The sequence below is a fragment of the Scyliorhinus canicula genome, chromosome 11 (genome assembly GCF_902713615.1).
Source record: "Scyliorhinus canicula chromosome 11, sScyCan1.1, whole genome shotgun sequence".
Classification (NCBI taxonomy): domain Eukaryota; kingdom Metazoa; phylum Chordata; class Chondrichthyes; order Carcharhiniformes; family Scyliorhinidae; genus Scyliorhinus; species Scyliorhinus canicula.
The window spans coordinates 28,405,680-28,420,151 of NC_052156.1; the positions used below are offsets into that span (position 1 = coordinate 28,405,680).

A 14,472-nucleotide genomic window follows, 5' to 3' on the forward strand; every position below is an offset into this window, starting at 1 on the left:
AGCTGTGGCATTTGTTCGTGGTCATTCCCTCCCGGATGTTTGCGATTATACTGTAACTCATTCCATTAAATTTACACTGAAAGGATTTGTGTTACACTTCTCCTTTTCAAATTTCAGTTGGATCATGAACCAATTTGGGGCAGCATGGTAGCATTGTGGATAGCACAATCGCTTCACAGCTCCAGGGTCCCAGGTTTGATTCCGGCTTGGGTCACTGTCTGTGCGGAGTCTGTTCATCCCGTGTGTGCATGGGTTTTCTCCGTGTGCTCCGGTTTCCTCCCACAGTCCATGATAAATTGCCCTTAGTGTCCAAAATTGCCCTTAGTGTTGGGTGGGGTTACTGGGTTATGGGGATAGGGTGGAGATGTTAACCTTGGGTAAGGTGCTCTTTCCAGGAGCCGGTGCAGACTCAATGGGCCGAATGGCCTCCTTCTGCACTGTAAATTCTATGTAAATTTCTCAATACGAACTGTAATGTGATCCACCATCTTCTTTGCCTGGAATATATTATAGCAGAAATATATCCTGTGTGTTGTCAGGACATTAATTACTTTCCAACTGAGCAAATTGAAGTCCAAGTGGACCAGTGCGCATGTGCAGGTAGCCATTTTGTGTTGGGAGTGTTTCATACACTTCAGTTAGATCTCGTATCTACCTCCTTGGCTCCACAGAAAACAACACTTGTCTATCGAATCTTCCCACATAGTCAAAACTCTTAAACCCAGGCAACATCCTTGTAAATCTGCTCTGTAACCTCTGTACTGTGATCATATCTTTCCCATAATGCAATAAGGAAAAATCCAATGGAATCCAAGTCTCTAAATTCAGTTTTGCTTGACATATCAACACAGGATTGTTCCATTTCATTACATCGAGCTGGACTATGTCATTTGATCAGACAGGCCGGATTAAAAAGTGTTGAACATATTTCTGTTTTAAATTGATGCCTGATTCGACAAGTGTTGTAAAGAGGGTAGTTTATTTTAATTCTCACTTCAAATTTAGGTCAGTCATTTGGGGTTGGTTTTCACTCCTGTGCTACCAGTTGCTGGATGTTTCTGTGCCTTCGCATTCCCCAAATTGTTTCATTAACTCAAATGGAAACACCATAGAAGACAGTCAGTGTTTTATTTTGGAAAAGGTTTTGTTAAATTTTCAACATTTTATACAAAATTACAAAACATATAAACAAATACCTTTAACAAAACACCAACCGCACACAAATCCCCCCCCATAACCTTGCAAAAACAATACAAAAAAAAAGAAAAGACATGAGCACCCCCCCCCCACACCCCAGCTACACATCCCTTCCCCCCCCCCCCCCCATCCCCACCCCTCCAGCAGCTAACAGTGACCAACTCTCTGAAATACAATATAAATGGCTGCCATTTCCAGTAGAACCCTTCAATCAACCCTGTCATGGTGTATTTAACCTTCTGGAGGTGCAAAACTCCATCAAATCCCCTAGCCACGCCAAAGCACTCAGCGGTCTTGTCAACCTCAAACTCAACAGGACCGTCTCTGCACCACCAATGAGGCGAATGTAAGGACATCTGCCCTTGCACTCATCCAGCACATCCAAAATCCCTAAAATAGCCACCAGGGGCAGGCTTCTGACTCAATATTTAGGATTGCTGACATGGTGTCACAAAAGGACCTCCTGAAACCCACCAGCTTGGAACAGGAGTAGAATAAGTGTGTGTGGTCTGTGGACATCCTTGAACAGCGCTCGCACCTATCCTCCATTCCCTCAAAAGAAAACGACTGATCGTCACCTTTGTGAGGTGCACTCCATACACTACCTTTAACTGGATAAGGCTCAGTCTTGCACACAATGACATAGCATTCACACTCTGCAGTGCCTCAATCCACACCCCCTCCTCCAGTATTAATCCCAACTCCTCCACCCACATTGCCTTCACCCCTTCCATTGAACTCAACTCTTTCCCCGCTATCTGTACACATATGCCAAACATACTGCCCTTCTCCGACCCCAAACAGGAGAGAATCCGCTCAAATAAGGAAAGCTTAATAAAACCTCTTAACAAACCTCCTCTAGAAGGTCAAATACACCTTGAGGTACCTAAACATGTCCAAGCCCAACAGCCCAAATTTCTCCTTCAGCTCCTCCAGGCTGGCAAACCACCCAAATAAGATCAAACCAGACCATGAATGAACCATAGAAGAGAAGGCAGCATGTTAATTTGCTTCCACAGCCTTTGTTAATGCTATTATCAACTACTTGATTGTTGTACATGGGTCGTATGATGTTGAGACTCATACATTTCCCTTCTGACGCTTTGAGGAATTGTTTGCCTCCATTAAATGCTCCTCTTAGATATCAGTAAGTCAACAATTTGCCAAATCATAAGCCGGAATCCAAGTTCCACTACTCTGTGGCATTGCATGTTGGTGCTACATTGATGTTGCCCCCATAATAATTCAGTAATGTTACACAATCTAGCAACAAATGCATTTTTTTTCTCTCACTTATTTCAGAGACTCGATCATCGTCTGCTGTATAAATTCCACCACCAGTATGTTTGCTGGTTTTGTAATTTTCTCCATTGTGGGCTTCATGGCACATGTGACAAAAAGATCTATAGCAGAAGTGGCTGCTTCGGGTAAGTTAAATCCTCGCTTACACCATTTTGCAGCGTTAATCCATCTCTAATGTATAGATTTAGACCTTCCTTGATCTTATTTGAGCAATAGGGAATACCTTTTGCGCCATTTCTGAATGATCCGAATAAACTTTTTGATGTTGTTTGCAAGACACTATTATTTTTCCCAATGCCAGTCGTTTGAACTTCAATGGTAAAATGTTGTACTTCTGTCCAACTTTGGAATAACTTTTGCACCCCTGTACCGAATGCTACCTTCTCTCACCTTAAAAATATTCATGGATAGCAGAAGTTTTTTTTTTTCTGCAACACTTTCTCAATGTGTTTCACTTCCACAAGGAACGATTCCTAACACCTGAAATTTAAAAAAAACAGAAACTGTTGGAAAAACTCAGCAGGTCTGGCAGCATCTGCGGAGAGAGAAACAGTGTTAACGTTTCAAGTCCGTATGACTCTCCTTCAGAGCTAAAGAGAGGGAGAAATGTGATGGATTTTATACTATTCAAGAGGGCTGTAGTAGGTGGAGCAAAGTAGAAAGTCAGGGATAGGTGGGAGCCAGGACAGATTAGGTAATTATGTCATTGGCACAAGACGCAGGGAGTGCTAATGGTAGTGTTAAAGTGCGGTCTCCTCTAATTGGGGGAGACTAAACGTTGATGGGGTGACTGCTTTGCAGAGCATCTCCTTTCAGTCCACAAGCATGACCCCAACCTTCTTATCACTTGCCATTTTAACTGGCCATCTTTCTCCCATGCTCACATGTCCGTCCTTGGCCTGCTGCAATGTTCAAGTAAAGCCCAAAGCGAACAGGAAAAACAGCACTTCATCTTCCCGTTAGCCACTTTGCAGCCATCTGGCCTTAACGCTGAGTTCAAAACGTCAGGCCATGAACTGTTTCCTTCATCCTGACCCCTTTTTTAAACCAATTTTCTTGTCCCAACAATTTGCCGGACACTAGAGACCTTTTTACCAAGTAGCTGGAAGTAATCTGTCTGCTTGTGTCTCGGAACACATACCCTGAAACTTCCATCACCATTGTGAGTACCACACTGAAATCTGCAATACTTTCGTATCTGGGGTAGATCATTATAGTCGTGGAATAATAGACTTGGAAATTTGCAGCCATATCCAGAATGCGAGCCTATAGAAGTGGAGAACATTTAGGCATGACATGACATTGGGTTGGAAAATTAAAATGATAATTTAAGTCCATCAGGCTGCTGTGTGTTAAGCTGCTGCACTTGAATTGCACAATAATTGCAGAGTTATAACTACCACAATGAGCTGGGGAAGTTCCAATTGTAATAGTCCTGCACCCTTCTTCATGTCAAATGACATGCGAGATTCAACACCAACATCTTCATCAGGGAAGCAACAACCAGCATTGATCGCATGCTGCTGTAAATGAGATGAGATATGAAAATGCCAGATGGCAGACTTCTGCGTAACACTTCCTTGATGACCAAGCTAGAAGATTAAGCAAGAACAGAAGAACAGAATCTGAAATTGAAATATCCGGATACTTGTAATTATCATTGCGGAAGGACCTAAAACTCTTCGGCGACAGGCCTGAGACTCTTGCAATCATCATCATTATTACAATTAGATTGCCAATATTATATGCTTACTAAATCTGTCAAGATGAATGCATATTTCATGCATGTTGACTTCAGACAGTTCCAAATGTCATGTTCGGCAAACAGATTAGCAGCAGTAGACTACTCAACCCCTCCGCCATTCAATAAGATCATGGCTGTTCTGATTGTAACTTCAGCCCCACATTCATGCCCACCCACAATAACCTTTCACCCCCTTGTTAATCACAAAACTATCTAGCTCTGCCTTAAAAATATTCAAAGACTACGCCACCCTGCCTTTTGAGGAAGAGAGTTCCAGAGACTCACGACCCTGAAAGAAAACATTTATTCTCATCTCTGTCTTAAAATGAATGATCCCTTATATTTAAACGGTAACCCCTAGTTCCAGATCTGTACTCTACAACAAGAGGAAGCATCCTCTCCACACCCACCCTCTCAATACTCCTCAGAATCTTAAAGGCTTCAATGACGTTGCCTCTTACTCTTCTAAACTCCACTGGATACAAAACTAATCTCTCCAACCTTTCCTCGCAAGACAACCTGTACATTCCTGGTCTTAGTCTGTAAACCTTCTCTGAACTGTTTCTAACACATTTACATCTTAAATAAGGAGACCATTATTGTACACAACATTCCAGATGTGGTCTCACCAATTTCCCTTTCAACTGAAGCACAACCTCCCTAATTTTGTAATTAATTTGCCTCACATTAAATGCTGTACCTGCAGTCTTTTGTGATTAATACACGAGGACACCCAAAACCCTCTGCACCTCAGAACTTTGCAATCTCTCACCATTTAGATAATAAGCTTTTTTATTCTTCCTGCCAAAATGGACAATTTCACATTTTCCCAAATTACACTCCATTTGCCAGAGTTTTGCCCACCCACTTATGGCGGCCAGCCGATGTACAGCGACATGCTTTCCTTTAGGACAAGAGTACTTACATGAGGTGCAATATCTAAACAGTTGTAGAACTCTCTTGCATGTGAATTCTGCTCACAATCATTTGAAATGTATCATATGAGATTGTAATGACCCGCAGGGGACCTACGTGGTGGGAATGGTTGTCTTTCCAGTGTTCCTTGTGGAGTACAGGCTCCCCCGCTAGGGGCGGGGTATCTCAATTAACCAATGTGTATAAGGTCGGCCAATAGGGCACCGATCGGAGAGAGAGGAACCCGGTAGGGATCTACCGGGTAGTGTATATATCATTTGAGTAAATAAAACTTTGTTCTGATTTTACTCGGTGTGGACTTCCCGTGTCCATATAAAAGAGATGTTTTATGTGCCTACAAGATAACCAAAAAGTCAAGGAAGAGTAATTTGGGATATAACATTTAATAGCTTTTCTGGAGTTTGTCACTACTTTCTTCGAAATGAACTTTGCAGCAATTTAATTGGTTGAGTCTTGATGAAGAACTTGTACATTGTCTGTGAATGGATAATCATTTTTCAGTTTGTGCTTTATAATGCTTTAAGTTCATTTTAATAGTGTGTTCCCCCAGTGAAAATTATCTTAGCTAAATTATATTACAACACATTTAATATTGCCCATGTTTGCTCTTGAAAATAGGGCAGGTAATGTTTGATCCTGTTTTTTCTAAGGTCCTGGCCTGGCATTTCTGGCATACCCTGAGGCAGTGACACAATTACCGATATCTCCGTTATGGTCCATTCTTTTCTTTTCAATGCTACTTATGCTTGGGATTGACAGCCAGGTAAGCTTCAGCTTTAACCCTTTGTGTTTTATTGAATGTCTGATGGGTCAGTGATAAAAGTTGCTGATTGTTAATTTTTGAATAGGGTTAATTTCTTGATTGATCGCAGTTGATTAAAAGTTTAAAAAGGGAAAGAAAAATAATGCAACAAGAATATTTGCGCATATTTTAATGACATTTTCAATAGCTGTTACTAACAACATTTATATGGTGTTCAATATGGTAACATTTTAAAATTATGCTATTTGAACAAATTTGAATTATTAGATTTGCAGTGTAAGCAATATTTAATATTACACTTAAGTAAAAACAATTTGGTTACAGTTTATACCACAATGAAGAATTGCAACTCTACATTCATTGAGCTGGGAGGTTTAGCCAGAGATTATTCATGCCATTTGCTTGAAGTATTCAACATGAGTCTAATGATTTAGGGGGGATAAACACCATGAATGCCTTTACTAATTGTGCCTGACAAGTGCAGACATACCCAATCCTTGCCTCCGCCACACATCAGCACTGAACAGCCTCCTGTTGCTATGGGTAACACTGCTGATTGGCCCCTGGCCGTGTTCTTGCTGCAATCTCCAGAATGAAGTGCTGTAATAAAAATCACGTTTCTTCGTAAAATCAATGTTTTGTGTGTCAACAGTAGTCCAAGTTAGGCTGTCTAAATATGCCAGTGTGAAGAACTGTTCTATTCTCAATGTATTCTTCCAATGAAAAAAAACACTGTTCAACAATCTAAATAAATTCATGTTCGGCGCACAGGCTGAGACGGTTACAAGCGAGATAAGAAGAGTCGGGTTTGGCAGATGGCAAGTGCAGCAGTGTGGTCAACATTTAATAACAAGTGTGACTGAGACAGGCAATTACTTCTTTTAAACATTTGCCAATATTGACTTGGGAAAGCGAAATACACTCGGGGACACAGTGACTTGGAACATTTAGCTACAAAATTGATTTGTCCCTAGATGTTTGGTAAATATGTTTTGTTAAGTCTCTCTCTCTCTCTCACCCTTTCAGCACTCTGACGGTGCATTGGTCAGGCTTTGGTCTGTTTTTGTAGCTAATTATTCCTGAAATAGGTCGCTAGTCTGTCTTCAGGGGCTTATAGTTTATGGGGCATTACACTACATCAGGCATAGCGGCAATCACACACAGGCAAACAAAGGGGAAATTTAGCATGGCCAATCCACCTAACTTGCCTGTCTTTGGCAGTGGGGGGAGAAACTGGAACACCCAGAGGAAACCCACGCAGACACTGGGAGGAAGTGCAAACTCTACACAGACAGCAATCCAAGGCCAGATTCAAACCCGAGTCCCTAGTGTTGAGAGGCAGCAGTGCTAACCACTGTGCCGCAATGCTGCCATTGATCAAACATAAATAATATATATTGAAAAGATGGAATTTGAGGGGAGGCATTTTCTTTTTTCAACATTATCCCTGTAAGACAGTTTGATGTTGGTCCTGCTGAACCTTGTACTTTGTTTCTTTGGCTGTAGGTTCCTACACCAACATGCTCAGCATGTAATGGAGTAAAGACACAAATTTACACTTTGCCATTTTACACACAGTGAGTTCCCAAACTCAGGTATGCTAGCAAGAGGAGAAGTTGGGAGAAGATTAGGCACTTAGGCTGAACAGCAAACCACTTTGAGTTCCTGTTGTTGACTTCTCCATTCGCAGCATCCAGTCACAAAGTTGAATTTCCAGAAACTATGTGTAGCTCAGTACACAAAATTTAACAAAAAGCAGGCAAATTATGACTTACGTGTGAAAAAAATGTTACTTTAGACTTTTTCTCCACACTTATTGTGCAAATGCTAGTTCACCAATTTGCAGTCTTGCACAATTTTGTTTGGAAGTTGTTTTGTGGGGAAATCATGAAGATCTGTGTGAGAGGGGGAAAATATGATTAATAGATTCCCTACAATGCAGAAGGAGGCCATTTGGCCCATCGAGTCTGCACCATCCCTCCGAAGAAACATTCTACCTAGGCCCACTCCCCCGCCCACTTCACCCTATCCCCGTCACCTAGCCTGCACATCCCTGGACATTAATTTAACATGGCAAATCCACCTAACCTGCACATCTTTGGACTGTGGGAGGAAACCGGAGCACCCGAGAAAGCCCACACAGGCACAGGGAGAACGTACAAACTCCACGCAGACAGCCACCCAAGGCAGAATTGAATCGGGTTCCTGGCGCTGTGAGGCAGCAGTGCTAAGCACTGTGCCACCGTGCCACCCTTTAAAAAAATAAATGACATATATATAAAAAGAGAGAATTTGAGAGGAAGCATATGATGAAAGGAGGGGGAAATTATTTTAGAGGTTAAATAACATTAAAGATTGTAAACTTATTCAGAAGAGAGACTGGCACTCAATGGAAAGTAAAGAGGAAAACAAATTTTAAATCAAAATGAAGTTGAAGCATGAAGTAAAGGCAGCCATTGGGCAGGGTCTGAGGCAATATTCACTCAAGAACGTTTTGTTTTCATCTTTAATTCAGAAGCCTAATATTTGTGAAATGCATTGGGCGGGAATCTCCTGTCGCAATTGCCCAGTGACCAGAGAATCCCGCCCGAGGTCAATGGAGTTTTCCATTGTACGCGGCTCACCCGTGGTATTCTTGCGGCCGGCGGGGCAGGAGGATCCAGCCCAATTTTCTTCAGAATATTGACTAATTTACGGATATGGTGCAATCAAGAAGTTATAATGACTACTCATTTGCTAATAGGGAATGCACAAGATTGTACATTTTATTTTATCTTTGTAAGTAAGCTTTTGCATTTATCATTGAGTTTGTTCTGTTTACAAACAAAAGCAAACAATGTAACAGACAAATAAATTGAAGTTCATGTGCAATACTTCTTCATTTTCAGTTTTGCACAGTAGAAGGCTTTATAACTGCATTGGTGGATGAGTTTCCCAAATTATTACGAGGAAGAAGAGAAATTTTCATTGCTGTGGTCTGTGTTATTTCATATTTGATAGGACTCTCGACCATTACCCAGGTAAATTACAATAGATTTCCATGAAACCGTATTAAATATGACTTTTTATTTTTAAGGGATTTCCATCTGAAAAAGTGACAGATACAGTGTAATATTTTGCTGCTCTGGGTTCTACAGCTGTGAGTTTGGCTCAGCTGAAATTGAAACAATGCAAACCTACAGCGTCGCTAAACAAAAATCTTATTTTTATGCACATTTGCGACATTTGGATGTCACAGCGCCAGGTTGAACTTCAACTATTGTGTGTAAATGGGACAGAAGTAGGTCAAAAATGTAATCAGATCACTTACTGCTCTGTTTATGCTGTACTCCAGCCATCACCATCTTAGTAAGAGCCTTTGGCTTGCCATCCCTTTCATATTTACCATGAACGATGTCTTCAGCTGAAAATCTAAGTCTGCACTATGCAGTTCTGCCCTTTTTTGTTGGCATTGAGCATCCTAATGAGCAGAACTTAAAGACCCAATTTAAACATTCCACCCTTCTACCAGTCCATGCATATCATTCCCCACACACCCGACCAGCGTTCGAATCTAACAATTTAATGTCCTTCCCATCCATTGAGTTGCACTGCAGTGTTTTTAGAAAGTGCAGTTTACTGGATTAATGCAAATGAAAGCCTCAAAATAGCGTTGGCCTTTTACCAGGGACGAACAACACTGCCCATTAACTACCAATTTTACACCAAAAGTTAAAAATCAACACATGCATTTAGAAGCAGCAGAAATATATGTCGACAGAAATACAGTTATTCCAGTTTCTTCAGATCGAGAGTTGGAAATCTACAAACAAAATTTCAAACAACAGATAATCTCTAATTGATTCAGGGTCTTTTATTCACAGCAGTTTTGGCTTTAAAGGGGCATGTTTGGTTAATTGTAGAATTGTACTTTACCTGCCACAGGTCATTTCAAAACTTTATATAAAAGGAACTAATCCTGAATCCAGACTTAAATGGAACTTCCAAAACTGCATTACTTGACTCTTTAAAAGAATAGTTTCATTGGATGATCGAACTAAATAATGGGCAGACCTTTCGGAGGACTCTGTTGCACTGGCAGGGTTCCTTGCTAAGATTCTTCTGTCCATCAATATACAAGTCAAGTGGTCTTGCAAAATTCTGTCCACCATGCGGTGAATGGCTGGGTTGCAATCCATGAAATTAACCTGGGAAAACCCTAGTAACAAAATAAATTATAAACATAATAAGAGAGTCAGTGTCATAATTTAAATATTGTGACTTTTAAATAAAAGATCAATTAATTGTCAAAATTAACAAAGTTTACTGTTTACAAATTTAGATTGCGAGTACTTTCAAATGTCCAATTGGATGGTAAAGAGGATTATTAATCTATCCTTTAACTGGTCACAAATGAACAAGTTGAAAGTTTCCTTCCTTTGAAGATTCCAAAGAAAATGTGTTTGTATTTTTAAATCCAATTCTTAACGGGCTTGAGTCCACAGCACATAAATCGCCTTTGTTCGTCCAGACAGTGATTGACAATGCCACTTAGACTGATATGGAAATAGCCAGATTGCACTAGTGCGACATCATCTGAGGCGAGGGTTAGGGTCGTTTAAAGAAATGAAATGAAATGAAAATTGCTTATTGTCACAAGTAGGCTTCAATGAAGTTACTGTGAAAAGCCCCTAGTCGCCACATTCCGGCGCCTGTCCAGGGAGGCTGGTACGGGAATCGAACCGTGCTGCTGGCCTGCTTGGTCTGCTTTAAAACCCAGCGATTTAGCTGAGTGAGCTAAACCAGCCCCTTACATTCCCTTACATCTAACCTATTTTAAATATGTGAGAGTCCGAAGAAATTGTCAGGTTTCAGAACGATCAAAAATGATGCAGTAAAAGCTTTAAGCAACATATCGTATTTCCAAAATCTGTACATAAAGCATTAAAACGTATCTGTTACATTTTCAAATCAGATGTACGGGTTTGGTCACAGAAGCGAGAATATTACAGCACAGAAATAATCAACTCAACCCAAAATGATTCCCCTGAAGATTTTTTTTCCCCCAACATGAGCCATGTCTATTCTAATACGACACTTTTCCCATACCTTCAAACACTTCTCCTTATTAAGCAACTGTCTAATTCCATTTTCAAATCATTTCATGACTTTATTTCAACAATTGTTTGTGGCAAAGTTTTCAACATTCAGAGTATCTCTTTATAAACATTTTTTTCTCCCCAGCTTCTATATTTTTTCTGATTAGCTCAAATCTGTTCCATGCTGCTCCCATATACTGATCAATAGAAACAATTGTTACGATTTACCCTATCATTGCCTTTCACAATCTTGAACATCTTGTGCAGGCCATTCCTCAACCTTCTGATTTTCAATTTAAAAGCCCTAGCATCTTAGGTTTCTCTTCATAATTGTAACAGCTCACCCCTAGTGAAATTATTTCTTCAACTGCTTTTATTCCTTCCTACAATGGGTGAGTAAAATTCTACTCAATACGCCAATAAGACCGAACCACAAAGTACTACCTTAACATGATGCCCTTGCTTTTGTAATCTGTGCCTCTGGATATAAAATCAAATATTCTCTCTGTCTTTACTTGGCCTTATTCACTTGTGCCATACTGGTAATGAGCTGTGCTTCTGCACACCATGATATCTCGGATCCTCTACCATTTTTGAAATCTTACCATTCAAGTTGTTCTCCTTTAGAAATCGTAATATCTGTTTTTGTTTCAAATTGAAGCTAATCAATGTATTTACCCAAGGAACACCAGTTTTTGATATACCTTACATTTATCATCTGAATCAGAACTAGCAACAGAACAATCTTTTCCCCTGTTTTTCCCCTAATGCAATACGCTCAGTTTGCTCTCTTTCCATCTCCTGCTTAAATGTTTCCTACTGCTGGTTTCTGATACTGTTTGTGGCATATATATATTTGGAAAACTATTTTTGAATGCCCAAACTAGATTTCACCAAGGGCAAACAAACTCGCATTGAAATTAAGAGTAATGCTTACTTGATTTCAATAGAATACATCTTTGGTACAAAATGTGGAGTATAATTATATGGCAAGTAAGTGTAGAATTATACAAAGTTGGTCAAAGGTTGCTGACTTTGTAACTTTATTATATAGACTTTCAGGAATAACTTATTGTAATCACTACATGCTTAACTTAAAACTTGAAAGGTTTAAAAAAAAGTATTTTCCACTGAGCTCATTCGATGGAAGTGAAATAGAGAAAAATTACAATTATTCAGCGTTGCCAGTCACTTTGTATGAGCATATTGGGTTAATAATGTTTATACACATAGGCACCTGAAGCATGGTTAAAATATATCAAAGAGATTGTGCAAAATATATTAATGGTAACACATCTTGCAAGCTTATTTAAATCATAATTATCCACAGAACAGTATTATCAGGCTAGTTAATCTGCCAATTATATTTAGAGTAGGTCAATTATAATCCACAACTGGTGCAGAACTAAGAGATGCTGATGAATGATGAAGATTGAAAAATGAAACGTTATCTAAGCAATTTATTATCATTTTTCTCCCCAGGGTGGTCTGTATGTCTTTAAACTTTTTGACTACTACTCTGCTAGTGGAATGTCTTTGCTGTTTCTTGTTTTCTTTGAGACCGTCTCAATATCTTGGTGCTATGGTAAGAATTATCAATACAGATTTTCTTTTATATCATGAAACTTCTCTGTTAAAAATTTTGGGCCGAGGTGAAAAACATCAGCATTTTTCCCTTCAGTCATCATGAGGCCACAATCATTCATTTCACCCAGCAGCTCCATCCCCACGGCCCAACACGGGGGGGGGGGGGGGGGGGGGGGGAAATATTCAGTCCCAAATAGCTTGGTGTCAGGTCACTACACTGAAGATCAAGCTCACACATTTTCTGCGAACGGCTATTAAGACAATTTGGGAACCAAAATTCAACTATGTAATTGGGTTTGTTTCAATGCACAATGACAAATAACATGCACACATGCGAAATGGTGTTAACGAATAGCATTCGACCCCTCGAGCTTGCTTCACCATTTAATAAGATCGTGGTTGATCAGTTGTGTTTCCATCTACCCATGATAACCTTTGATTCCCTTGCCAACAAGAATCTATCTACCTCTGCCTTAAAGATATTCAATAGCCCTGCACCACCGCTTTAGGTGACAGATCCAAAGTAGCACAACCCACCGAGATGGAAAACAAATCTCCTAATCTCTGTCCCAAAAGGAAGACTCTTAACTTTAAAATGGTTCCCCCTAGTTTTGGACTCATCCTTTCCATGTCCACCTTGTCAAGAACGTTCAGGATCTTATGTACTTCAACCAAGTCATCCCCTCACCTTTCTAAACTCTAGTGGAAACAAGCCCAGTTTGTAAAACCTCTCCTCATCCAATACTAACTACATACCAAATATTTCAGGTGGCTGAACCCTGCTTCCTCGTATAACATACCAATAAGTACACTTCAATTACATTTGACCAGAAAAATCCTAGATTCTAATTTGAAAAATATGCTTTTTTTGGCATATTTTCACAACAGTTCCACCACTTCTGTGACACAGCATAACATTTGCATTCAAAATAAATTATAATCGTTTGAAGAGTTACGATATTCATCAGGAAGAGTCATCAGATTACAGTGAATTCAAACCTTTAGCAGATTATCTCAGTTAAATCTGTTTTACTGGTGTTTTTAAAATAAATGTATGTATATTTTTATACACGTACAGAATAAATGACAGAGTATTATTAGTCATTCATAAGCAGGTACTGATAGCAGATAGTATCAACACTGTACTCGTCAGCTGTGTTGCTATTTATATGCGTAGGCGAAAATGGCAGGTAATGTTGAACATTTGTGTTTGAACCGCCTTGCTGTTGTGCCCTCCTCTTACAACTTTTCTTATCTGCCTGTTGTTTCATGAAGTTGTCTCAATCAGCAGCTAAGTGTAGATCATGTGCTATCGTCAGAGCAGGCTTAGTTGGCACTCTCTGCCACAAACAGTTTGATCAGTATACTATCATATCAGATTAAGGCTGTGCAAACAGTTATTTGTAACTGTAATGGCAGCTGATTACCACTACAAAGGAGGAAATGTTCATCTGCTCAGCATGGGAAATAATCTACTCTACATGAGAAACAGAAATGCTTGGTCATTAATTTGACATCCAGCGAAGCAATCACCACATCCTCTTCGAATAGTGTTCAGAAATAGGAGAAGAAGCTACAGTTTTGTCCTTGATCTAACCAATGGTTAATATGGTTAATAGTATGAGCCATCTCTCAACCAACTCAGCAGACCATAATTATGGAGGCCAATGGTATTTCACTCATTTTTTTCACAAGAGGATTTGTCAAATGCAAAAATCTCAATCTGAGGATTTTCATTTGGAATGGAATAGAATTTCTGAATGTAACTGGAATAATATACTGTTGAGAAACTCGGCATTGATGTTTTTTGGCTTGGATATAAAATCAAAAAGATTGTTGTCTGACGACAATTTATTTAAAGAAAA

At 39.7% G+C, this 14,472-nt stretch overlaps 1 protein-coding gene across 1 annotated transcript in view; it reads left to right on the top strand.

Moving 5' to 3' along the window:
• Nucleotides 1-14,472, top strand: part of slc6a1b (solute carrier family 6 member 1b) — a 50,019-nt gene that overhangs the window by 6,438 nt on the left and 29,109 nt on the right. The window contains exons 9-12 of the mRNA XM_038812653.1: nucleotides 2,500-2,624; nucleotides 5,830-5,942; nucleotides 8,831-8,962; nucleotides 12,503-12,605. Of these exons, the coding sequence (XP_038668581.1) occupies nucleotides 2,500-2,624; nucleotides 5,830-5,942; nucleotides 8,831-8,962; nucleotides 12,503-12,605 (473 nt within the window). The remainder of the gene's footprint in view (nucleotides 1-2,499; nucleotides 2,625-5,829; nucleotides 5,943-8,830; nucleotides 8,963-12,502; nucleotides 12,606-14,472) is intronic.